This window comes from Helicoverpa armigera, chromosome 18 (genome assembly GCF_030705265.1).
Source record: "Helicoverpa armigera isolate CAAS_96S chromosome 18, ASM3070526v1, whole genome shotgun sequence".
Taxonomy (NCBI): Eukaryota; Metazoa; Arthropoda; class Insecta; order Lepidoptera; family Noctuidae; genus Helicoverpa; species Helicoverpa armigera.
This window is the reverse complement of record NC_087137.1, coordinates 8,577,219-8,604,834: the sequence shown is the minus strand read 5'-3', so window position 1 is coordinate 8,604,834 and position 27,616 is coordinate 8,577,219. Positions and strand designations below refer to the sequence as shown.

The 27,616-nt window shown below is 34.6% G+C and overlaps 2 protein-coding genes across 2 annotated transcripts in view; one reads left to right on the top strand and one right to left on the bottom strand.

Moving 5' to 3' along the window:
• LOC110377716 (beta-1,4-N-acetylgalactosaminyltransferase bre-4) overlaps nt 1-27,616 on the top strand; it is a 184,244-nt gene that overhangs the window by 7,611 nt on the left and 149,017 nt on the right. The window lies entirely within an intron of this gene.
• On the bottom strand, nt 14,221-14,787 carry LOC135118132 (uncharacterized). The gene has a single exon (XM_064039274.1). It carries the CDS (start codon nt 14,785-14,787, stop codon nt 14,221-14,223), a length of 567 nt encoding a protein of 188 aa, XP_063895344.1.

Sequence of the window (27,616 nt, the reverse complement as noted above, 5' to 3'; positions counted from 1 at the left end):
TTTTAGACGTAGGCGCATGCCATTCTATTGAATTCAATAATAACATAGGTGCATACTTTCCATTTATTATCCATCCATTGTTTAAATTAGTCCGACATATTTTTTAAACCATAGACAGTTTGTTTAATATTTAAATTCCAGAGACATATGTCAAAGAAAACAATCGGAGTACTAACTTTTTATACATACTTCCTTGCATTGTTTTAGCGTTCATTCATTTGATTATGGCCACCGGCTTTTCAATTAAACAATTCTTTATTATTCTCTGTTCTATACTTTGTAAATAAGTCAAAGTCCGAACTATGATAGCTAAAATAAACCAAACCAGTTTTTATTATAGAATGGCCTTGCCACGCAGAAAATGGACTAGCTAGATTGGATAGGTACATAAAATGTATGGTTAGCAAATTCTAAAATTACCTCGTATCTACAACTTTTATCGAAATATATTCGACTGAATATTGGGGAACAGTATTGATTCAGAATCCTTTTACTTATCAGACCAGGAAATATATTTTGACCAACTAATAAAATGTTTGCTGTGTAATAAAGTTATATAAGTAATGATTTTGTCTCACAGCTATAAGTATACCTACTAGTGTTCTGTCATACCGTGTAATACCCTGTAGATTGAGTTTTGATTCAAATCCAAATTGTAAGAAAACAAACAATGAAACAACTATAATTATAGCTCAATAGCTTTACATTAAATAATTGAATATGTTGTTAAAAACTTCACGTATGAATACCGCGCCACTATTTAAACTGTGACTGCGCCTTACGACCACAGACAATAAATGCATTATGCGCGATATTAGCAACTGCAAGGAGTTAGCATTAAGTATTGTTACCTCGTCGTGTTTGTATTCAGCCAGCCATTACAAGCATGTCTGGCTGGAATTACGCGGTCTTTTTCTAGCATTTTTACCAAGAGTTCATTGATCAATTAGGGCGAATAGAGCGAACACGCGGCCTTGAGAAAAATTTAGCTAAAACGTGACTAACGCGTAATAAGGATGCTAGTTACATTCCTGCTAACATTGAAGTCTAGAAATAACGTAATAAGCATTTAAAACAGCAGTCTTTGTGAATTTCCTCGTTAATTTGACGAATCCTATCTTGTGATGACAGTTCTCTGAATATTAATTTAATCTTTCAAAGAAGCGAAAGTTTACAATCTTGGAAGTTCTGAGAGACTTTAATGAATGTAATATACCCGTTTAATTTAGTTTGTAGTTATTATAATTAACAGTTGTTGTTATCCGTTATCAACATTAAGTTGAAAGGAAGTGAATTTGCCAATCACATTGTTGTTTATGCCACTCACGCGAAACCTGAATGTTATTTTATTAATTTTGCAATAACGTAGGTACTTAGCTTATCATCAGAATAACTTTTATTCCTCTTCTCGAAACAGGTAAATCCCCAAGTGGCAGCGTGTCGTCCAAGTGTCATATTATTGATAACAGCATGACTTTTTGCTGACTCTATTTCACTTCTTGTCCTTATGCGCATAGATTTCTTTAAGTATGCTGCTCATGGCATTGATATAATGGCGGTAAGTAGGTTAAATAGAGCTTATGTTAGGAAAAACTTTACCGACGGCGGAAAACTTGGGTGTAATGTCACATGGCCATTTATAAAGATTTTTTGTATGGAGGTATTTCTTGCATTGAGTTCCGTGTTTAAAAAGGCACGTTAAATTAGTCTCAGCTATCAATTGAACATTTTCAGCAGACGTTACGAGTAGGCTGAAGCCAGAAAATCTGACAACCAGTCTTATGAAGGGGTATCGTGTTGCCCGGGTAACTGGGTTGAGGAGGTCAGAAAGGCAGTCCCTCCATGTACCTACTGCTGTTTAACTACCAGTAGTACAAGATATTTTTTATATGCCTATTGAAATGAAATATTAGAAGCCAATTGATTTGCCGGGTCTAATACATTACATGACCTGTCGACGTGCGCAAGAGCACATGTGCGGAAAATTCTTTAAACTGGATCAATTTTGAAAAAAATATGGCGTGAAATAATTCATCCGTATCGATACGAAGACTCAATTATAAGAGACTTTAAATTATAAAAGCAAACTTTACGCTTAAAGGAAAACCTACGGTAATTGTTACATACCTACTTACTTAAAATTGCCGCTATTTTACCAAGCTGTAAGTAATTTCTGTATGAATTATTTACAAGACTATTAATTTGTGAAGCAAACTCAATCGAGTAGTTTCTTTTGTTTAGTTCCGGTCTAGTCACAGTAAGTTCATATAGGAGAAATGCAATTTATAGGTAGGTGCCGATAATATTAATAAATACAAATATATACCTTTAAAAGTAGAGAATATAACACTTAGAAGTATGCTATGTCGATACCTACAAAATAGTTTTGCTTGATGAAAAACAGCCATGCCATTTACGTATGTATGAAAATACTTTAAAAATGGAAGTTCTTTTCATAATAATGGTTTTCCAATCAATCAATTTTATATTTCGAATTCCATTAACGGTCCTCCGGGTCTTAATGCAGCGCCATCTATTGGCATAGTTTATGATTCACGCTGGCCAAAGCCGGTCAAGTTGAGAGCGGGGCTTCAAACCATCAAATCCTGAACGAATCCTGTAACGGAAGCTAAAATGGACGGTCTTCGTTAGATGAATATTCGAGTCAGAAAATATTTTCATATTTCGATGATTTTACCTTTGAAATTGGCTTTGGACTATGTGAAAGGCGGATATTTGCTAGAGCTTTCGTGAGGTCTTAATTAAAATGAAATTGGAATAGATTCACTGATGTACATATATTTAAAGTCATTGACATTACATAAATTGGCACTGGCTGCCCCATGTCCGATGTCACGTTACTCCATTGTCATACCAACAAACACCATGATTCATTTTCAACATAGAATTGATTAAAAATGTCGGACGCAACCCGCATCTTAAGAAGTTTCCTGTTTATGTGGCCGTTCCCAATATTTTATCCATCTATTGATTTGCCTACTAGAGATTGAATTTTGACATTAGCCTCATAAAAGTAACGCCAAATTCTTATCTCCAGTAAGAAAAATAACAGATGGATCGAATAATGAAAATGGCCGTAGGTAAATCGATTAGGAGAATTGTAGTTAAATATTATTTAGGTTGTGTAGGTAGATATTTGACGTTTTGTTTCCAATACATAATTGAAACATCAATGTTTTATGTTTCCTATTCCATAATCATAAAATTTTAAGGTTATGTTAGTAGTAGCGTATCTGATAAGAAAGCATTTGTAAAAACGACCTCGTGCGGAAAAGATCCTTTCAGATTATAACCGCGTTGCAGTAATTAAGGATTGATGAGCAAAGTTATGCCTTTGTCATCTGGTTTCATAATCTTCTTATGTCACCATGTTGACAATGTCAATGTCACGGTGTAGCGAGCAAGTTCGTACATAGACAATTCTACTTATTTTTTTTCACATTTAGATTTTTGAGCTACTTATTGTTTTCCAATATTTTCATTCAATCCTAGGATCCAATTATTAAAAATCGTGTAAGTGTAATCTGAAATGCATCATAAAATGAAAACTGTTTGAAACGAGAGAGTAATATCGAACCTCATGACGTCATCCGGCTATAATTTTCTGCAGTCAATCACAGCTGTTTATTTCGCTTTGACTTTGCTTTTGTTTTGGCAGAAAATGGTACAAGTTCTTATTATTTATAGCTTTTGAATAATATTTTATCTTTGCTTCAGGAAAGATTGGCTGTTATTCCAATGTTTTATCGCTTGTGAAATGAAATTGTTAGAGTAATTTTGAAAGATATAAATTCTATATTTTTCCGTGTTTGTAGTTGAATCTTCGAATCTTTTATTATTTTGTCATCTTTCTCGTTTTGAGCCATCCAAGCAATTTTAAAGCTTTTGAAGGCTAAACAAAAAAGCCATAACATCTTTCCATGCATTTAGAATAAATAATTTACAACGCTACGTTTCACGACCTTTCCCACGTGTGATCTCCCTTAAATCCACCAGCATTAGTGAGTGCTTAGAGCATTAAACTAACAGGAGACGCTATTGCCGTGCCCCTCCTTTTTTCTCGGGCATATGAGTAAAATACTCCCTATTGATATGCCACGGGTACAAGCAGTGGCGTAGCGTGGGGGGGGGGAGGGGGGGCAAATTCCCCGGGCGGCAGCTTTTAGGGGGCGGCAAAATTTACCCAATTAAAAAAAAATGTTCGCAACTAGTATCTGCGCCGCTACATAAAACTGTCTAACAATAACAAAACATTAAAGAAGAAAGTTGAAACTTTTTAAACTTAAAATTAATTATTGTTAAAATTTGGTACTTAAAACACACGTGACACTACATTTTAAGTAATTTTGGTTTTGAGTCTTAAATAAAAAATAATTAAAATTTCGCGCTCGCTTCGCTCGCGTATTCAGAATCTGTATGCGCTTAATTTTGCATTTGCCAATCACAAAACGTTAAGTACGTTTGGGCTAAATTTTACGTAATATTTGGTTTAAGTCCGATAAAAATTTCGCGCTCGCTTCGCTCGCGTATTCAGAAACTAAATTATGGCCCTTATTTTTGCATTTGTCAACAAACAAAAAGTTAAGTACGTTTGGGCTACATTTTACGTCATTTTTGTTTTAAGTCCGATAAAAATTTCGCGCTCGCTTCGCTCGCGTATTCAAAAACGATATGCCCTTATTTTTGCATCTGTCAACAAACAAAAAGTTAAGTTTGGCCAAAATTTTACGTAATATTTGGTTTAAGTCCGATAAAAATTTCGCGCTCGCTTCGCTCGCGCATTTGGAACCTACATAGGCAACTTTTTCTTTATTTGGATTTGCTTACCTACACAACTGCCGACATGCGTTTAGCAGAGTGCTAATTTAGGTAAACCGATGAGGTGGTCCCCGGCAAGACAAACTTTAGTTAAAGTGGTCCCTCATGACTAAAAGGTTAAGAACCACTGGTTTAGATAAACTTGAATGCTATAAGCAATACCTATCTAGATACAAGCCAAATTTCACGCTTAGGTATAGTTCCATGGCAACTAGTTTAAATGTTAGTCCCGTAAATTAAATTAATATATACAATTCAATTTCATATATACTTATAGGTACCTACTTCGCTAGCCTGCGTACCTAAAAGAATTTTAAAACCTTCAAGAAATCAAGTAACAAAGATATAAAAGAAAAGTCTACTTGAGAACCTCCCCCTTCTGCCGGGGCTTCGGGTTGTTCGAAATAGTTACCGCCGCTCTGGTACATAAAAGGCCCATGACGGAACACGACGGTTTTTAGTCAGTAAGAGTCTGACACTCCCTCACTGCTGCTAACCCACAGAGGGAAGGGTCATTTGATGATGTTTAACGTCGATACAAAAAAAAACCTTTTTTTGAAGTCGGTTAAAAATGACAAACGGCCAGTAACACTTGTTAAAAAAAATACACCAGAAGGGGCGGCAAAATCGACAACTGCCCCGGGCGGCAGATACCCACGCTACGCCACTGGGTACAAGACACGCGGCTCATAGGTATTTTTTATGTATTTACATGCATGCACAAAGATGCTTGTGTTTGGCAATTTTCTCATACATATGATACAAAATGCATGAGTGAGTTACCAATATGCTGCGAAAATAGGAACACCTTGTCGTATAAAGATTTCTTTCCATGGCGGCTCCTGTTGTTTAAATGATCTTAGAGTGAAGATACAAGAAAAATCTCAAGAAAAATCGGGGGAGTGCACAGCGTAATTCACGTCTTTTCATCCCCCAAATAATATTTTCACCAACCCCGCATTCTTATGAAGAACAAGTAATATAATAAAGGCTGTATTGAGTGTGACGTAATTCTTCGAGTATGTGACGAGAATTTAAGATACCCTTTTATAAAATAAGATAAGAAAATATTTTTGCGTCTTCTATAATATTAATTTTTGATGTCAACGATGAATTTGTTGGTTTTAGTTTTGTGTAAGACATGAATAAAATCCATGGAGTAAGGAAAGATGCTGTAATGCAGGCAGGTCAGGCGCTTTCTTCTAGGTCAAATTCGAAAGGCCAGCCTGACAAAATGACCAGTTACGAGTGAACTAACGAGGTTTTCGGGTTCTTTCAGACATCTGTCAAAGATTTTTGGTATAAAACAATGATCTACTATTGTGCATCTCTGCTAGTTATTTTGATTTTCAAGATTGAATGACTGACTGACAGATTCGGTGTCCATGTCTTATTAAAACGAAACTTCTATCTAGTTTTCAATTATTACCTTCGATGCCCTTATTTGTGAATCATAACTTTATACATTCTAGAAAGTATGTTTTATAGTAAACAGCTGAAGTACTTTCGTTATCAACAATATTGTCATTGTATTAAAGTAATGCATATTGCATACTTCAATAAGTCACCTGAGCTAATATGCATCCAGCGTATCGAATATTACCTTCAAAACGATTGCAATATAGGTATCGAATGCAGAATTAAACAATTTCAATATTATTTCCACAAGTGAAAATTAATATTATATTCCTATTAATGTTCTTATCGATTTTGTATCTATGTAATAAAAATGTAATACCTATCCGTTTTACTGTTAAATAATCTTCAACAAACAGATATATTGGTACTCGAGATTATTTACTTGAGATTTACGATAGAACGTAATCTCTACTTATGCAAACAGTTAATGTAGGCATAAGCTGATAGTAACATAAACATGTCATTATTGTCACTTATATTTACAGACTGTCAATTATCCGTCTAGCTTTTTCCCAACTATATTCGGTCGGCTTCCAGTCTAATCGTATGCAGCTGAGTACCATTGTTTTACAAGGAGCGACAGCCTATCTGACCACCTCAATCCAGTACCTCTTGGTAAGACTGGTTGTCAGATTTACAGGCTTCTATCTTCCCGTAACGACTGCCAAAGATGTTCAAATGACAGCCGACGATTTATAAACTACCAATAATGTGTCAAATTCGATTATTTAACCTTTTGACCCCAAGCCACACATTCGCTGTGCCATATTCACCAAGTGGGACTAATTTGTATTGATTGCTCAGTTGTATTTCGCCACTGTCATTCATGGCATAAGTAATTACTTAATTCTGACAATATTTTTAACTAGGGCTCGATAAATCCGTTTTTTTTTAAATACATAGATATAAAACATTCTAAATATAATGTCGAATACAGCCCTCTTCAATGTATCGTCAACATACAATCACGATATATTATGTGATTATCTATGTATGTTGTTTGCTAGGTTTAAATCCGTTGGTTAGATGTTTTCTTATAAGTGTTATAAAAGTACCTAATGAAAAGGCAGGTATAATAAAAGGACCTTTCTAGAACAACAGAAAGTCGCGAGTGTCTGCAAAGGCGTCTAATTCGCGCCGCTCGTCCCGCCATTGTGTCATCCACCTACGTTCACGCGTCATAAAATATTACGTTCAAGCAAACAAAGCTATTATCATTCATAACATCTCATTGTTTTAATAAAGGGTAAACTGATGCTGTAAAGAAACTTTTTACGTTTATTAAACTTTGTTTTAATTGTACAACTGTTTACGTTTATCATTTTAATTATCCAGTTCAACAAAGAGGTTGGTATGCATCCATTATAAGGTTGCCAGCCGATTTATTGAGTACGATATCTATAATTGGTCTGTGCGCTACTTAAAATTAATTGGTTAATCATATCGCTGTGAGTTATTTGTTAATGGATTCAATAAAAGAGGTTCAAGTTCAAATATAATTTGAACAAACATGTTATTCTGTAGACTTGTTTCTCCGCTCCATTAACGTGTGAGGAAAAATATTTTTATAATATTTTCCTTCCTGTAGAGAAGGATTTTAAATGAAATGAAATTCATGATATAAAATTGTATTTAAAATTGCTCACTCACCCAAGTTCGAATGACATAACGTGTGCGTGAAGTGTAGACAAGGGTAGGCAGGCCCTTGACCAACACAGTTTCTACAGTCTTACCTGTAGGCTGTAGCAAACTTTTTTCTTTAGGTAAAGGAAAACAAGACATTTCACGAAATCGCATTTCTTCAGCAATACTATCAAAGATACAAACATTTCTTTCCTACTTTATCTTTGCAGTCAGATCTCTGATGCCGCATTGTCAGTTGCGCAATCAAATTGGATGTTTCGAACTTCGAAAATAAAGTTCCCTTTTTGTTGACATACTTTCTTCATGCAAGGAGTTTCTGTCACACATCTCTTGGCTTATTGTCGATAGATTTTGTCTATAACAAGATCAGTATTTTGTACTACCAACACTGCTGTCATTACAAGGAGTTGCCATTAATTATGTTTGAAATATTAATTGCCTATTAAAGAACGGAAAGTAACCAACAAAAACGAAAAAAACCGACTAATATCTGGCTTCGAAAAGTGAAAAACGTGCGGTGTAGCTTGAAATTCTCATCGTTAGTTCAGCGGGAACGAAATGCTAACTAGCACACTTCATTGTGAGATCGCTTGCCCGCTTCGGCCCTTGTGCCAAATCGTTAAAAAAAGTCCTGAATCAGCCGTTCAAAGCGCTGAAGTTGCTTTGAAGCCATTTTTCACGTCGGCTGCCTTTTATAGGGACCAATTTCCCGTAACTAAAGTTCCTGTCTTTTGAATTAACAATGGAAATTTTGTGTGATAGGGTGAAAATCTACTTTTGAGGTGGTTCTACAATAAAATGTTTTGGTTTAATTAAGCTCTGAGGTTTTCGAGGACGAGGTAAAGTCCACATTCATCTTCCTCTTATAAGGTTACTTATGTTCCCAATACGCCGGCTTACTATCAGATACATGCTTTAACAAGGCACTAAGGGACCACTTCGACTTCTTTTTAGTCATTATTTTAAATATCTAGGCGTATAGCGCCATAATAATTTTATTATCAATATATTAAATTATTGTAAAGCACTTATATAATTTTTAAAACTGAAAAATATGCAGAGTTACTTACAAGGTTATATAAAAAAGAGATAAAACGGACAATGTTTAATTTCGCCGTTCGGTTTTCAACTTGAAATTCCAACATGGCGCCTGCTTTTGAATTTGACCACAAAGTGGCGCGAAATTGCAAAATGCAGGAATAAACGCGCTAAATCTTTACATTGCTAGCTTTGTGTGCCGCTTTAAATATTTACGGAAACTAATTAGAGTTACAGACAGGCGAGAAAAGCAAAAGAGGAATAATAAAAACATTAATATTTTTATATTTTTAATTGTTTGCTTGTTATATATTTATTCATAAACTAAATTAGGCTTAATCTTTATCTTACGTTATCTTATGCTTTACGTTTGCGAGCTTATGAAATAAAAAAACGAATTTCCATTGGCTATCTTATCAGCTTTTCTATTCCGAGAAAATGTACCTCAATGAAGTATATTTTTATGAGAAGTATTTCTTTTGCAATGCAGATATCCTCTGAGAAACCTAATTATATCCCGTATAAAATTTACAAAAGCTAAAACAAATGAGGTAAGCGCTCACTGGAACTCCAAGACGTAAGTAGCCGTCTTGTAAAATATTCAAATTTTCATCAAAAGCCAGACGCTTCCAGCGACTTAAGGTGCCCTAATTGAGTAGGAAACGAGGTTTGAAAAGGACAAAAACCTCTTTGGTCTACTAACTGGTTCGAAAATCTGGCAATTATTAATAAATTACGGTAAATGAAATATTGGCAAAAAGGTTTAGTTTTTGCAGAATTGTTTATGGAATTTCGGGGGAACCTCAAATTGGCTTACTCTTGTTCAAATAATGTTTACTTGTACTCTTATGATGGGAGTTTCATTATTGAGTTTAAGAAGTACTTATAACTTACCTTTGTAGGGCGGAACATTTGAACACCATACGCTAACGATAACTTAATAATACATTTCGTTCATTTACCTACATTTATTTTTCGTATCCAATTGTACCTCTACAATGAAAGAAGGTCTAGTATTTATGGTATTGTTGGGCGGTTCGACAGTATTATCTGCCATAGAATATAATGCCAAAATTCGATAAAAACATTATATCAAGTGCACTCCGTTATCTGTTCAAATAACATAATGTTAACTCGTCATTCCGATATTAAAAAAAGAGAGCATAAACAGGCCATGTGTTCCCGGATGATCTGCAGATGTCGGCGTTTCTGTTTCGACGTGATGATGACTGTATGAAATTGTATGCACTCGAATATTTTATTATGTAGGTACATGTTGATCCCTAAAATTATTTAATAGAGCAGCTTTGAAAGGAACGTAGAATAATGAAGAGGCTGTTTAGTATTAATATAATTTAAAACGTCAATTGTAACGTATCGAAACTTGTATAGCTCTGTAAATATTATTAAGCTAGGTAAAATCTAAAAATAAAATAAAATGGTATGCAAAATTACAAAATAAGGATGCCCGAAAAAATCACCCAACGCCATCTCAAGTTGATCTAAAACAAAAATAAAATAAATAAATAAAATAAATAAAATTCTTTATTTGCATAACTGTTTTACAATATTTGTGAAGCCCTGACACCTGAGCTAGATATATAATACCTGTATTTCAGGAGTCAGTTTCTTCTTCCTAAATACATGGTGCTTTTTTATGCAATAGTCAGAATTAGATTTATAAATTACAATAAATAATAATAACAATAAATAAAGTTTTAATTACACATTGTTCGAATATCACTAGTTACCCGTTAGATTACAGAAGATTTTAGAATTATACATTAATAATATTGAACTTAAAATCATTAAATTAAATTATTATCATTAACAAGTTTAAAAATAATTAAGTTTTTTTTTTGTATTTATATTACAGTTTACAATTTTAGACACGGATCCTAATTAAATTGTGCTAAATGTTTGTAGTAAGGCTTGTGTGATGTGTGAGATTTATGGGGATGTTTGAGTGAATGTGTGTTAGAGGGTGAGTGATGTGTGAGCGAGTGTGTGTATGTGATTTTAAGTGTTTTGAATCGAGATGTTGAACTATTGAACCATAGTATGCTTTACGTCCGCTGCAGTAGATTTTCGGTTTTATTATAATCAAGTGTGAGCAGCCATGTTCTAACTTTTTGCTTTGTTTCATGGATTGTGAGAGGATTGATATTAAGCTTTTTGTTTATTTTATTGTATAAAAAGATGGCTTGGTGAATGCGTTGTCGCCTAGCAGACGCTGTGTGGCATGGAGCAGGTGTACAGATGTTGGGTATGGTACGCTTATTTTTGTGTCTATCGTTGTAGGGTGTGATACTGTGTTGTTTGACAACAACGTGCAGAATGTAAGTTTGCCTTATAGTGAGTACTTTACACATCTCATATAATGTCACGGTAGGGAATAGAAAGGGTTTGAAAGTCAAGACTTTAAGCAGAGACCTTTGGGCTCTCTCCAGTTGTATTATAAAGGTTTTACATGCACCACCCCACACCCCAATACAATAGCTTAGCACAGATTCTGCTAGTGCATTATAAACACGGCGTAAGGATTCAAAGTCCGCAACATGTCTCAACTTTTTAAATGCCCATATTAGTTTCCTAATTCTTGTAGAAGTGAGATCAATGTGTTGACGCCAACTGAGTTTTTCATCAACTATTACACCTAGGTATTTGACGTGAGTAGCTTTGTGTAGAGTCAGGCATGAACAATCTCTATCAATATGTGGTGAGTTGCATGTATGTAGTTTAATGTGTGCGTCTAATGGTTTGATTTTAGAGAAGTGGAATTGTAGGTATGTGGTTTTTGTGATGTTCAGAGTTAAAATGTTAGTTCTAAGCCAGTGCCCAACTTTGTGTAGCCCCAATTCGGCGAGCCGTCGAACCTCATCCCAAGTTTCCCCATGAAATATTAGTGCCGTATCATCAGCGTATGTAAATATTTTACCATTTACAAGATTTTGCTGGCACAAGTCATTTATGTATATGAGGAAAAGACTGGGACCGAGTATACTGCCCTGTGGAACGCCATAGGTCACTGCGGCTACGGAGCTCACGTATTTATTTATTTTAACTTTCTGGGTGCGGTCATAGAGAAAATCTTTAAAAATATTCAGAGCATTTCCACGAATACCGACCCTTTCCAATTTGTCTACTAGAGCAGGAACAGAAACGGTATCAAAAGCCTTGGCTAAATCAAGAAAGACTCCCACACATTTTTGTTTTTCGTCAAGTTTACTCGTGACATGATCCACCAGTTGACTAACTGCGTTTTCAGTGCTTTTCCCCGACCTAAAACCATATTGAGCTTCTGATAATATCTTATTGCGTTCTAAGAAATTTATGAGTCTATTATTGAGCAACTTTTCCAGAATTTTTGACATCGTTGTAAGAACAGAGATGGGCCGATAGTTTCGGACGTCATCTTTTGCTCCACCCTTGTGGACAGGAGTAATAAGCGATTTTTTAAATACTCTTGGGAAGACGCCTTGGGTGAAACATAACTCAATAATTTTAGTAATTTGGGGAACCAGGATATGTTTCGCCAGTTTCAGAAATTTAGCTGGAATGAAGTCCCATCCAACGGCGCAGTCATTTTTTAGTTTCATTATAGTGGATTCAACTTCGGTCTCGTCTGGTGGGAGGAGAACAATGGAGTTCAGAGAATAGGGTATAGTAAAGTTATAGGGTGTCGCGGTCTGCTTTATGTCATCTGCAAGATGTTTACCTATATTCGCGAAATAGTGATTAACTTCGTCTACTGCCAGCGATTCACTTTGAGTTGTGGTTATCAGTTTATCGGCACAGGATTTTTGTTTTTTTGTATCTGTTATGGTTTTAATAGCATTCCATTTTTCTTTGTTGTTTTTGGCATTTTTTAGTAAAGACTTTTCGTAGTTACGTTTTAGTTTTTTGAGCAATGAGTTACAGAAGTTGCGATATCTTTTGTATGTCGTTACCAGAATTTGATTATGTGGCTGTTTAGAAGACTGTTTGTGGAGTTTGTCTCTATGGCGGATACAACGCAGCATGCCAGGGGTAAGCCACGGTTTAAGTAATCTTTTTCGACCAGATCTAGTGAGTACCTTTGAATGCTGTTTCACAGCCTCCGATATTGTCTCAACGAAAAGCGTCGTAGCCTCATTAGCGTCCATGTCATTATTAATAAATGAGAAATCTATGGTTTCTAGGTGAGTAATAGCCGCCTCATAGTCTATACTAGTATAGGAGTTCATGGACTTGTTTTGTTGATTAGAGCCGTATAGACACATTAATATAGACTCGTGGTCAGTTACTGCAGAATTTAGTACAAAAACTGAAGCAAATTTGCATGTATTTAACATGACCTGATCTAAGCAGTTTTGCAGCCTCGTGGGATATAAGTGTGCTGGTAATAGTCCTAGTTCCGCATTCAGATTTAAATAAGAGGCACTGTTTCTATCTGTGTTATTTGACTTGATGTCAATGTTAATGTCGCCAGTAATGATAACTTTTTTTGTTTTTATCGGTCGTATAATGCTTTCCAGTGAGGCAAGGAAGCTATCAGTGCAGTGCAAAGATGGAGACCTGTAAACAGCAAGTAAGTTTATGTCTGGGTGGATTTTTATCAGAAGAAATTCAGCGCCTATTGAATCAGGCTCCATAACTGTGCATTTAATATGTTTCTTTATGTATACAATAATACCACCGTTTTGATTCAGGCGTATTTTAGAGTAATATAGATCGTAATTTTCAAGAATTGGAATAGGCTTAAGATCATTTATCCAGCATTCAGTCAAAATAATTATGTCTATTTCAAAAGATAATCTACATAGTTGCGCTTGAAAACTGTCAAAATTTTTATATACACTACGTATATTTTGTGTTATTATTTTTAGAGAAGTCATGGAGGTCTTTATAATTTTGTTACATGTTTCAATATCACAGCAATAGCTATCGGCCATAGTGACGGAATCAAATTCGGTTAATATATTATTAGCCATTTAAATCAGTAAAGAGAATTATGTCACTAGTTAATGTTACACACGAACAAGAAAGACTAGGAATGCTATTAAATATGTGTGCCAGAAACATCATTTTGAATGAGTAGGATCCTTTAGACATAGTTCTTAAGAAGCATATTTGGTTCATATTGATTTGTGTAGGTGATGTATGAGTGTATTGTTGTATATTTTGTATGTGGAGGTTGTGTATGTGTATGATTTTGTAATTATTTGCAATCACTGGTAAACAATTAAGAGAAGTATAATGGAAAAAAATATGGATTATATACCGGTAAAAATCGGTTAGTCATTTGCGGAGGTTATTGATGTCGGCTTCATCCTTGATTAGAATTTGTTTGTCCCCTTCACCTTTCTTTAGAAAGACTCTCCCATATGAGGTCCAGCAGAACTTGTAGGCATTGTCTTTGGCAAAATTCCGGGCTAAGTAAAATAGGCGCTGAGCTCTTAGTGTTAGGGATTCTACTATATATATCGGTTTTGCTGGGCCAGACATTTTAATATGAGCTGTGTTGAGTTTGTTTTCCTTGTTTTTCTTATTGAACTGCCTTATGCGTTTGACTACGTCGTCTTTTGTCCTAGTATTTGCGAAGTCAACGACAATTGTTGATATCCCCTCTTTTTTGTTGACACGGAAAGCGTCTTTTATATCGGGTTTTTGCAGAGGGATTTCAAGAACAGCTGCTGTCTCGGTGACAATTTTACAGAGATCTTCTTTTGTTTCGCCTGGTGCTTTGGGTATATTTCTAATTTCAATTTTAGAATGATTTGCCATTCGCTCCAGATTTTCCACTCTATCCTCCAGCTGGTTTATATAGATACGATCTTCTTTTCTTTCAGCTTCCAGTGTTTCCATTTTTAGTAAAATTTCATCAAAATGGCGGCTGTCAGGGCGGCCATGACAATGTGCGCATTCCGTTGTACGTTCCTTTAGCATTTCATTTCGCATTCCTTCGACAAATCAGGGGAATAGCTCGCAAATTGATTGGACGGAGCTTTCGACTTGTGTCTATGTCTTCAAATGTACATTTTGGATTTGTTTTACTCTTGTACCTGCTACCTACGCTGTAACATTCAATTATAGTTGCACCCTATTTTCACTAATTTTCAGCACATACTTTTAAGAGTGTCACCGCCAACAGGAGGCGAAAATATTTAAAATTACACAGGCAGTATTTTAGTCAACCACATATTTAAATTAAACGGGTATTAAATGAATTGACTTTCCTAAGTCTTTGGCCGATACCTACTTATTGTATTTTTTCTTAAATGTTCTCTGATTACAATACTTACTACCTAAATACGTAAATACATAGCTCTTAATAGCAGTTACGTGTGTTTATCTGAAATGTTGAACTAATACGTTAATGCGACGTGACAGGAATCTGAATTACTGCGTTAATGCTCCCGTGACGTCACGGACCGGTCATCTGCGTAAAGCTTGCTACACACTGAGAATATCTTATGCCCGATTATATGCCATACACAGGTTCAGTAATAGCGCATACTGAACCTATGTATTACGTACAACCTACGTAAATTACATTACTCTATATTACTAATGTTGATGTTTGTTCGTCCCCCAAAAACCTTAGCGGAATTTTATGAAACATGACAATAATACAGTTTAGGTACTAGCCTTTATCCCAAGGTATTACCGGTTTGCCGTGGAAACTATTGTCCGACCCAAGATAAATTTATGCCTACGTTACTCGGGACGAGTACCTAGCTATCCAACAGTGAAATAATTTTTCAAATCGGTTCAGTAGTTTCGAAGCCAAACAAAATAATGTTTCCTTTTTATTATATTAGTGTAAATAAGTACATCAGAATAACATATAGACTTCTTTTTATCCTGTTATGCAAATAATATCGCGAGCGGAAACTAGTTTAAATTATTAAGTGCCTAAGATATAAACGTTCGGAGTGAATGTATCACAGTGATAGTGAGTCACTCTGGGATGGCTCGTAAAATGTGTGCAAAGCAAAAATAAGTGGATGACGACATACGAGGTTACCAGACGCTCAGATACAATCGATGTTGCATAGCAGCTTTTGTTGATTGAAGTATTATATTTTAACACTTTTATTGTTGATGTTTTTTTTTCTCAATATTCGACTGAATTACCTATTTTAAAGGAAGGTTTTTTAGATGCATGTTTTCTTTCTTTTGCGTTTTTTCTAGTCTACGTGAAATAACATCTGTAGATAAAACAGTTTTGTTCATTTAGAATTTGAATTAGGTACTATGAAAATGTAAGTAGGTGTTCAGACCACCAAACCAGCGATTATGTTAAAAATAAAGGTGTCCAATTAAAAAGGCTTACGGTTAAACTTTTTAATAAAAATTGAAAAAATAAAAATTTAAATATTTTTTTATGAAATTTTAACCTTAAAACCGAAGCCTTTCCTTCCTCAAGTTTACGCTCAATTTGCCTCAAAAATAACCTCTAACAAATTAATCACCGCATCATTAGAATCGCGACTGTAGCCGGCCTAAATCCCGGCTCGTCGTGATTAATGGGTGCGCAGATCAAGGTAACATTCACGGACTCTCATAATTATCACCTCTATCGTAAATCTTGGACAGAAGGGATATTTTAGCACTGATTAAACGATTAAGATATCAAATATAGTAAACTAGGTGTTACTTATGCCTATTAATACATTCAATAGATAGGTATCATAATATGTCAAGCTGCATAATATATTCCGAGTAGGTGCTGTTAGTTAGCCACGTCGCCGGTTTCGATATACTTACGGCAGTTAAATGTACTTTTATTTCGGTTGTGATTCTGTCAAGTTTTTTGTCACATTGAAGGTTCATAAGTTATACATTACAATGTTAATAATTACAGATGAAATAAAAGCGGCCATAAAAGTTAAAACTCCAAATAGATTCCAACAAAAATGCTAAATTTGCGACCAACAGAAGCGAGCGGAAATATAAAATATAACGAGTGTTTTCCTTCCTTAAAATACTAGGAAGGATAGGGAGCCAAACCGGTTTTTTTAAACCATAATGAAGTGAAGGGGTAACAAATTACTCGGAAGGGGACCCGACTAGGTACAAAATGGTACAAAATGGTACAAATATAGCAATTAGGAGCAATTAAGAGCTGAAACGTAGTACATTTTCAGTCAGGGCTTGATTATTCATTGCGTCATTTCACGTCGATTTGTTGTGCTCGTTTCGAATTTAATTGCGCAGCGATTTGATTTTCTCTTCATGTTCATGTTTTTGCTGTTTGGGTATTTCAATTTGCAATTTAAGTGTATTTGTGTCATCATCCTCCGAGCCTTTTTCCCAACTATGTTGGGGTCGGCTTCCAGTCTAACAGGATGTAGCTGAGTTGTAATATATGTGTATATACTGTAAATACGCTGTGTGAGTTGTAATAAGGTTCAAGTTAAAATACATAGGTATTATTTGTCAGGGCAATTAAAGTAAAAAATAAATGACAGTAGCTATCACAAAGTTTCTCTTAGTATAAGGTAGTTCGAAGTTATTTATCGTACATCTACAACTTATAATACTGATAAGTTCCTAATGATAATGGTACCTAATATCTACCAGGTGTAAACGTGTTTACATATTGATAAAATCAGTAATTCACCGTACAATTAAAACATGGGTAATCTTGAACTATAGATTAACTTACCGAATGTTAGTAGATAAAGTTTCCTTATTAGAAAAACAAAAAGTAATCCTACTTTGGTGCAGTCGGATATGGGTTTAAAAAAAAGTTGAATTTCATGGACCCACTTTCGAACTTAACTGATTGTTACTGCACAATAAAGAACATCATTTTAATTACAGAATTTTATAAGGTACATAAATAGAAATAACTATATGTACAATATTGTGTCAATAAATGATAATATCACAAGTATACAACGTCATAATTGCTAACAGAGACTAGAGTGTTAATGATTCAGCCGGCTCAAGTGATTTGCAAGGCAAGATGGCCGCTCGTCTATGTAGATAATTAGAGCCATTGTATTACCTTAATTGTTTTACCTTGTTTTAATGTTTTACTTCAAATTACTGTTATTTCAGAGTTAGGTAATCGAAGATAAAAACTAATTTATTTTGGTATGGGTATTGAAACAAATTAGTTAAACCCTCAAATTACTGAAATTATTAGTTAGTCATAAGGATATCAATATAGTGTCCATAGAGTTTCTTGGAGGGTCTTTTCCATGAGACTAACTTTTTTGAACTTTGCGTACATAGTGTGATGTTTCATGTGCCTGCAAAGGCCTATTTGAAATAAAACATTTGACTTTTTCTATATCTTATTTCTTTTTCTATAAATAGTTTTTAATTTTCACAAGCATCCTTTTTTGTTATAATAACCTTAAACTTTGGCAAAGGAAACTGCTCTTGCTACTTTAAACTTACCTCAAACTTTGTCAATTAAAGTAGGTATTATAACTTTTAACATTACATCCACTATCACGTTGATAATTAAGAGCAAAAAGCGCTAATAACACTTTTTAAAGTTTCTTTTAAGTTGTGAAAACTTTGATTGTTTTTAGAATGATCACTATTTAAGGAGTTAGACAGCTGTCTATCTAAAAAATGCCTCTATGGAGGCAGTTTTTGGGATTTCAATTAAATTAACGCTATAAAAAATCTAAATTCCCCAGCTTTATCCAAAATGCAGATTTCGGACAAAAAATGTGTGCTCGACATTTTGGGCGCTTTATAAATAGATTGGCCGGATAACGCAGACTTAAATAAGATTAATTTGTCCGAGGATAATTTGAAACCTTAATAACTAACTTAACTACTTATTAGGAGCTTTTATTCAATTTGATACAATGATTTAATAAAATCTTCACTTTGGTTTTGACTATTCTTCGCCTGACTAAATAAGTTTTAAACCCTGACATCTTTATCTCTATTTGACGACCCACCACAGCAAATAAACCTTATTTACTGAACACATTGACTGAAGTGTTATTCACCATATTCGCAATACGTGCCGGTGTACGAGACAAATATCTGCCATTTCTTACAGACGCCCACGGTACTTACAACCCACGACTCGACAGTTTTTTAGAGCATTCAACTAACTGGAGCCGCAAATAAATCCTTATGCGAAAAAGTCTCCCAACTCAAGCGCCAGGAAACATATAACCAATGTAACATCTGTATACCCAGTGTTTCATTCAATAAAAAAATAAAAGATAGAAAGGGGCGAGGCAACGCAACAATTAGAGATAGTATGAGATATAACAAAATAACGAGCTGAGATATCATAACAAAAGACCTCCTAAGAAAGTCGTGTCGCTAAAATTAAATTTCGGATGAGTAACGTAAATGACTGCGGCTTCAAAAGGCCTTCCTTGGAACCTGTCCTTTTTTGTTAAACTAAAAATCTTTGACTTAGGTATGTCTCAAGGAACATGACTTACCAGCCTCATGGCATCTGCGCTCATCTTTCCTTCCTCCGTGACGTGGTCAAAACTTACTCATGCATTTTCGGCCACATCGTTACACACGCACACGACAAAATTAACAAAATCAAGCATGACTTTGATCAGGTTGTTCTAAACAGGTTGGTTGCCGCTGTCGTACCTGAGGTAGAAGGCATGGCAATGGCGTATCCAGTCCGTTAAATGCTCTGAGAACAATACTGATATTCTCGCTAATGTCACCACATTTGATGCGGCCGTTTATCCCAGAATATGAAAATAAGGGTCTCTTTACTTTTTATGGCATCACATAGTTTTATCATTTGATTTCATTATAATAATAATAATACATTTTTATTCACGGAAATATGGTAAAAACAAAATATGGTTATAAATGTTTCAGGTCGCTGAGAATCAGAGTATTGAAGTCGTAGGAAGGTCATAAAAATGCCATTGTGTTGTGCCATGATTACTTGTATGCGTATCATGACGCCATCTTTGATAAATAGGACTACAGTAGTTAAATTAAAATTTAAATAAAATTAAGTACTTACCTACTTACTTATACGTTTAAATATTTATATATATAATTTGATGCGTATCGTACCTAATATTATTAAGTATCGGTTCTACTTAATTTAGGGAAACTGAGGTGATGATTAAATATAAATTCATAGTTTATGTGCGTCTGTCATTTGTAAGGCCCAGACTCTACCATAGCAGAGCGTAGTGTTTAGACAACCAATACAATTCTTAAAGAGATACTACTGAGCGGGATATTTAAATAAAGACATTCTATTGGTTAATTAAAACTATCCACCAACAAGGCGGACAGACAACCTTATAAAGGTCGCCGGAAGACGCTGGATGCAGGTCGCCTCCAACAGGTATCTGTGGAGATCTAAGGGGGAGGCCTATGTTCAGCAGTGGCCGTCCTATGGCTGAGATGATGATGATGATGAAAAAAGACTTCTCTCCGCTCCGCTTTTGTTTGAGTCTGGGCCTTATAGGAACTTTTTCATAGGAACTTTCGACAGTGATTTGCAGTTCAAATATCGAAATTAGTTGCTGAAACCTGAAATAGACATGAGAAATAAAATGAGTCACCATTGACGTCACGTGGCTAAAAAAAGAAGAAATTGGATGCGTTCCGTCTACTCATGTTGCTAACTGTACAAGCTTTTTATATATTTTTATCAATAATACTGGCAACATTCAGCTCATCATGAAAAATAAAATAAAAATAAATAAAGTGGATTGTATCTTACATGCAATAGATTGATGATAAATACTCCACCTTACAAAATAAATAAAAAATGATGTCTAAAATAAATCCCTCTGATACCTATCGAACATTAAATACCATCAAATATAAAATAATTAAATGAAATTTTATTGTAGATTTCGTCAAAAACATTTATGGCAGTGATCATGTTATTCGATTTTAACATATTTTTTTTCATTTTACCGTGCTCTGTAAGAGAACTCCACGTTAAGATTTTCTTTTCCCGCCTCACTGCACTTGAAACGATAATTTGACAGAAAACTGACGCACGCATATGACATAAGCGGTCTAGAATTCGCGCCATAAAAATGCCAGGCAGACTGGCTTGTCTGTGGTTTTAATTTATGGTTATCTTTATTTTCATCAAGTTTTAATGCGTTTTTTACTATTATGGTTTCCGTTTTATAATCTATTTAGTTTAATTACAGCTGTAATGTTCTTTCGCTGAAAGGCGACTTTTCGTTTCAGATTCTAGTTCATGATGCCCTTATGGGAGTTTTTCAAATAAATGCTATTTAAGTATTGTTATATACTTACTTTTATTTATTTTGAATATAGTGCAGATAAATAAACGGTCATTAAAAATGGGAATAAGACGTTTCCTCATAAGTATTTTACAGACATGAGTTATTTCAACTCATGGTTAAACTGGCTGATGACATGTCCCTATTTCAAAAAACCTTCTGTCATACAAATTCGATGGCACACCGAACAATCTAGAACGTGTATTTTTCCTGCTTTTTACGTGTACAGCTTCCCATTGGGCACGAAAACAATTCCCTACTAACTACCAGGTGGTAACAATACGTGACGCGAATTTCGCGTCCCTTTGCACGTGCGCCTGTCAAAATTTATAAAAAAAAATATTTGGAACGCGGTCTTTTAGGCAGTAAGCTTTTTTGGTTTTTGTTTTAAAACATTTGAAAATTAAACGGGTGAGTTGGGTATTATTGTTTGCTTGTTGAAAGTTGTTGTTAGGTTGAGGTAACCTTAAATAGCTTTTTAGATTATACACGCGTTAAAAGGTTGTTGATATATCAGTAGCATAAATGATATATTTCTATCAAAATAATCCTATACAGTCTACATTAACACCAGCTTGTGTCAACGAATTACTCCGTGCACCCAGTTAAAGAGAAGCATAGTATGTACTATGCTTCTCGTTGGAATGGATTTTCTAGCACTGAAAGTATTTTTCACATCGATCCTGAGATAAGCAAACCAACAAACTACAGCAACATAATAATAGTATGGGTACATAGATGTATCACACAAAGCATAGGGGTTTGGTATTTTCCATTGCATCGATCACTTATATAATTGTTTACCTATTGTTGTTCAATGTTGATAATTTAATACGGGGGTTTTCCTTATAGACTTGATCGTTTAATTTACAACCAGTCGCATGGTATGATCACAAAGAAATAGGATATGTGTACTAAAGAGGTAGATCCATGATTCTTTTTTGCATTTAATACTCAAAAATTTTGGGAGTGACGAATTATTTGGTGGAATATACAGCAATACCGCCTAACAATCGAGCGATAATTAATGTAATTGCTAGTGTGCATAAAGGCTCCTATTGTGCTATATTGTTCTCCGAAATTATGGGCACGACCTCACTGCAACCTCTGTGACATAAGTACTCTGTAATCCACAGAGTAACAAAAAAAAAACAGAGGTGAAAAATATGTTAATAATATTTCTTCAGTGATTTTCTTCAAAATAATCTCATTATTTCCATCGCTAAAAGCTTTTTGAAGGCACAAAAGAAATAAACAAGAATTTTGCTTCGGAAGTTATTCGATTACACTGTTTTATTGGGATGAAATTTTAATTAAGATTTTAATATAAATTCTCTTTAGAACAAACCTTGTTTTAGCATGGACATGTTTTGTCAAAAACAATCTGTGTCTGGCTCCGGGGCTTGGTAATAACGTTAATAGAACTTTTCTCGTTTGTTCTGTTAGTTTGAAAAAGTCGGCAATATGGCGGCCATGATAATACCTACTGCAACGAGGGAGATGATTGATGAGCCAATGGCGGCCGATGTTGATCTCGTATACAATTTCATTAATGCTGTGTTTTCGTATTATTATTAATGAATGCTGTTTTCCTTTGTGGGTTAATTATCATTGCCTTTTTATGTTGATCGTGTTGTAATTGCAATTTTCTTTTAATCCGTGTATGACATGAAGATCTTCATTGTTAAAGAAAAAAGAACTGCAAACATCCGAACTGAGAACCTCCTTTTTGGGAAGTCGGTTAGCAAATAAGTCTTAAACATCGTTTCCTATATAATTTAATATGTAGGGGATTATAAACTAGCTAGTGATTGCTCTTACTGATGGTAATGACGCTACACCCATCCGGGGATCACCCCGGATCCACTCTCTTCTATCGCACATTACAACATTATTGCTCGCTTACTATAAACTTAGCTTCCCTCGCAATTTGCTTCTCGAATTTAATATACTAAAGGTTTATTTCGGAGGGGGAAGTTAACAATCATTATTGTAATTTAACACGTCTAGGTTATTTAAGTAAAGCATATAGTTATTAAACGCTTCAGTCAAGTGAGCTATGTAAATGTTGTGTTGTACTGACAGCAGCTTTGATTTAAACAAAAATGGTTTTTTATTTGCTACGTGCTGACATAAGAATTTAGCCAAAGCATATTAAGAATTATGTGTAATTTGCCCTAATGTTTGCTAAATCGGCAGTATAACAACCTCTGCCCACACTCTAGATAAGCTAAACCTATTTGCCTTCATTACAACATACACTTACAAACTCTTTGTAATCACAGATTAAAATTGCAGAAAGGTGCAATATCCTCGATATCAGATGTTAAGGAGCCATTCACAGCTTAATTGTATCACCTGACTTCCCTCGATCTCATTACCGTGCCTTGGCACATGTCATTACCGTACCTAGAAATACCGTAGTCTCGCGATACTGTGACACTCAGACTCCTAATTTACATATTGTCGTTTTAATACAAGCAGAAATGCTTTTGTTAGGTAATTTTATCTTTGAAGGCGCTTCTGCGTTTAATTTAATCTTGGGTCTTGGCGCTTAGCTCGCAATATCAGAGTTTTGAAAGGAGGAATTATTAGTTTCTTTTTTTTATATTTATCTCGTTTAAGGTTTTATTAAAAATATAATGAATGGAGTTATGGAGTGAATATTATATTCCTTTTTCAGAGTAAGCGTCTTCTTTATTCTGTTTTAAGAGTTACAATATAAGTAGGTATGAAGGATACCTACTTATATTTTACCTTTTGACTATTATTTGAATTTGTAAAGGTATTAATAATGTTGGACATAGACGAGGTTTTCTTGCAATCATATATGTGCCTTTTAAATATATAAGTACCTAAATGATGTTAATATTACGGCGTTCATACCATTTACAAAGTTAGCAGCAAATATCCTAGTTCGCCTTTGATGCCCAACTAAGCGGAGAGTCAAAAAAAGATGGCACGAACTGCACTTTGCAGACTTCGCAGTTTATTACGTACTCAGCAAAGTAATAAAAAAGTCGATGAGTAATGGGCGCCAATTATTTTTAACTAGGTATAGAGTGATAGGTACGTGGAGTAGAAGTATTTATACGTATTCATTCCAAATTCAAGATGAACGATACAAATGCAGTTAAATTGTCGACTTATTGAAAATCTGCAAAGTAAAATTATTCAGAAATGAGGTTATTTACATACAGGAGGCTCAATAACTATTTTGCCAAGCCCAAGCACGCAGCACATAAGAACGCCAAGAAGTAGCAGTTCTTAATCTTACACTTAGCCCATTTATTAACAAGCTAACATTACTGTAGCAAGCAATAGAAACAGCCACCCAGCAATTACAAACTTATCTTTTGTCAATTCATTCCCTTCTTTAGCACAAGTAATAAAACTTTAAACTCCCGTGTTTGAATTGCACAAAAACATTGATTCCAGGGAGAACAAAATGACTAGCGGAGGTGTCATAACGCAAAATCTCCTAAGAAATTAGCGCGCCAAAATGCGGGTTTGCGCGCGACACTAGTCTTCGCTCTTCTTGGCCCCGATCATTTGTAGTGAAACCAAAAATCGTTGACAGATGTTTCACTCGTAACTTAACGTTTTGGTCATGTCAACCGTACGTATTTGACCTAAAAGAAGGCGCCTGACCTACGTGCATTATGGCATTTCCGCTCATCTTTCCTTACTCCGTGATCGATGCCGTCCCAAAAAACGTTGCGAGTTCTTTGCGAAGTTATAAAAATGTCCTCTGGCTGCGAATCGCTCACGGGGGACTTGGGGGATTAACGTGTCCCCAGCGATTACTGTCCCCCACGAGTTAAAACGTCATGTCATTACCATTACTCTTGTCCGTTCTCTTCATTAAGGAAAATGGTTTGTTCTCTTTTCGTTTAATTTCTGCATTTTTCACATTCCGCTATAAAAGTTTATCGTATGTTAATATTGTGTTATGATTTTAATTATGTTTGATGTAGCTATAAAACGAATGTCATTAAGAACGGTTTATTATTAAAATATATATAAAATATATATAACCTACTTAGTTCCAGGCGATGAGATTTTTATGGCGAGACATTACTGGCTTTATTTGTTGTTGAAATTCTTAAAAAGTGTCTTTGGTGTAAATATGTATTTAAGGTGTTTATTTAACAGTATTCTAGAATTTAAGAAATCAATCAAGCTAGTGCATTTGGCCAAGATTGTAGTATAAACCTATCATTTACCTTAACAGCCAACACTTAATGATTTTAATCCTCATTCGAAAAGGGCAATCCTTAATAAAAACCAAACAAGACTTAGACAACTAATGGCATTTTTATTCCATACGCGTAAAAGAAAAAATCAAGTTAACTTTTATGGATGACATAACGCTGCAAAAATATGTAGGCAAGCCATACAGTGCAAAATAAAGGAAAATTACGCTTACACTCGTATATGTTATGACATTTGTATTTTATCAAGGCTATAGGATTGTTGAAGGGTTCAGGGTAAGGCGCCATTCGTATGACACATATTTATCTGTTACTGCTATTGGCATAATAATTTTATTTTATCACTGCCTCACATTGAAAAAAAGGGCCCGAAGTTTATGGTGTGTATAAAAAGAGCGAGACCTTGCTTAAGATTTCCAAAAATATTTTTGTTACTTGTCTTTCTAATGTCGATAAGCGTTAAAGTAACACGTGTTACTTTTGACCCTGAAGATCTAAAATCGAAGCAATCCTTTATCTTCAATCTTTACCAGCAGTCATTAATATTTCCCTCCAATTTATTCATATGTCATCTGTCAAATGGACAAGTCATGTGACAGTGACAGCTGTCTATGTCTCTAATAATAGTGAGCTTATTCCAACACAATCAAGCGAACCAATTTATTTTGTTTACAGAATTGTGTACACGCAGAAACTAACGAGTTTTCCTGTGTATAATGTTATAATTATTTATGGCTTCATTTCTATTCCGTAGGTAAACATTTCAATAGTCGATACAGGTGTTGTTGCCATATTAGAAAATAAACTTTGTATTGTAATATCCTGGTCCTTATTTGCAGAGTGTTAGAATTCATTTACAATACGGAATGAAACGAGATGATCAGGGAAAATAATAATACAATAAACGAGGAATATCCTTTTATATAAATTTGGTTTAACAAGAGTATTATACGTGTCTGTCAATGCCTAAAATGACATACATACATATACCATACAAACAATACAAACAATTTTCTGGTCAATTACATTGGGTTGATACCATTATTAGGTATTTTCATTGTGCTACTTATTAATAAACATTTTTCTTTGTTTTCAGGTAATAGTCACATTCTAATCAATTTAACATGCTTTGTGATCATGTAAGTATGCGTATAATATTTTAATTTGCCCTGAAACATATTTCATTCAATATTTTTTTGACTTGTAGTCTCAGTAATGTTCAATTATTATACAAGCAATTAAAATTCTTCAAATGTAAAACTGCTGGAACTTCGCATTTCATGTTATAATATGTCAAAAATATGCATAGATATAATATTACTAAACAAGATTGCGCACGCTCAAAATATATATTTACGAAAATGAACTCTATTCTAACACAATAAGGTACTAAATTGGTTGCATAATACACAGAGGCAAATCCGAGCCGAGAGGGATAGTTCGAACGGAGGCTGTTTGTCTCTTTCTAACACCTTGCCAGCATAAAAAAATGTTGTGATCAAAAGTTTTGTCTTCCCAAAAAACAATTGAATCACTTATATTTTTATCTTATTTTAACAATTGTAAGTCAACAAATTAATAACAATCGCATTAATTTATTCGTATTTATTATTAAAACATAAACAACATAAATTTTTATTTTGCTTTTTTTTATTTTCTAGCGGTAACCCTGAACATTCTTGGCGCGTAATCAGCATTTAAAATTTTGTTTATATTTTTTGTATTAAATCAATTTAAACTATTAAAATAGTGAAAAAGTGTTGCGTTTATACTTGTAAAAGTGAATCCTATGGGGGTTGCAGTATATCGTTCCACAGGTTAGCTAATATTAACATTTTCGTAAATCAAACAACTAGGGTGCCCATGAATTCTTGTAATGAGTCAAAATATGGGTGATGGATTTTAAAACTGTTGTACTATTGTTATAGCTTCCCAAAAAATGAAGGAAGGCGACATAAATGGCTTAGCAGTCTATATGTGAAGCAAAAATACAGACAAATCAGTCTTCACTTTGAATCTCCCTGCTTTTATACGGCTAATTCCCGCTGATTTTTAAAAGCAGATATTAGTATCTTAAGGTCACAAACTGAGTAAGTTAAAACTTCAATACCAATCTGTGTTTAATAATCTTAGCAAATTCGGATTTGTCTCACATAGCTTAATCTCATAGTCACCCTATTAGAAAGGGACAAACAGCCTCGGTACTAACTGTTTCACTCGGCTCGTTTTTTGGGTATA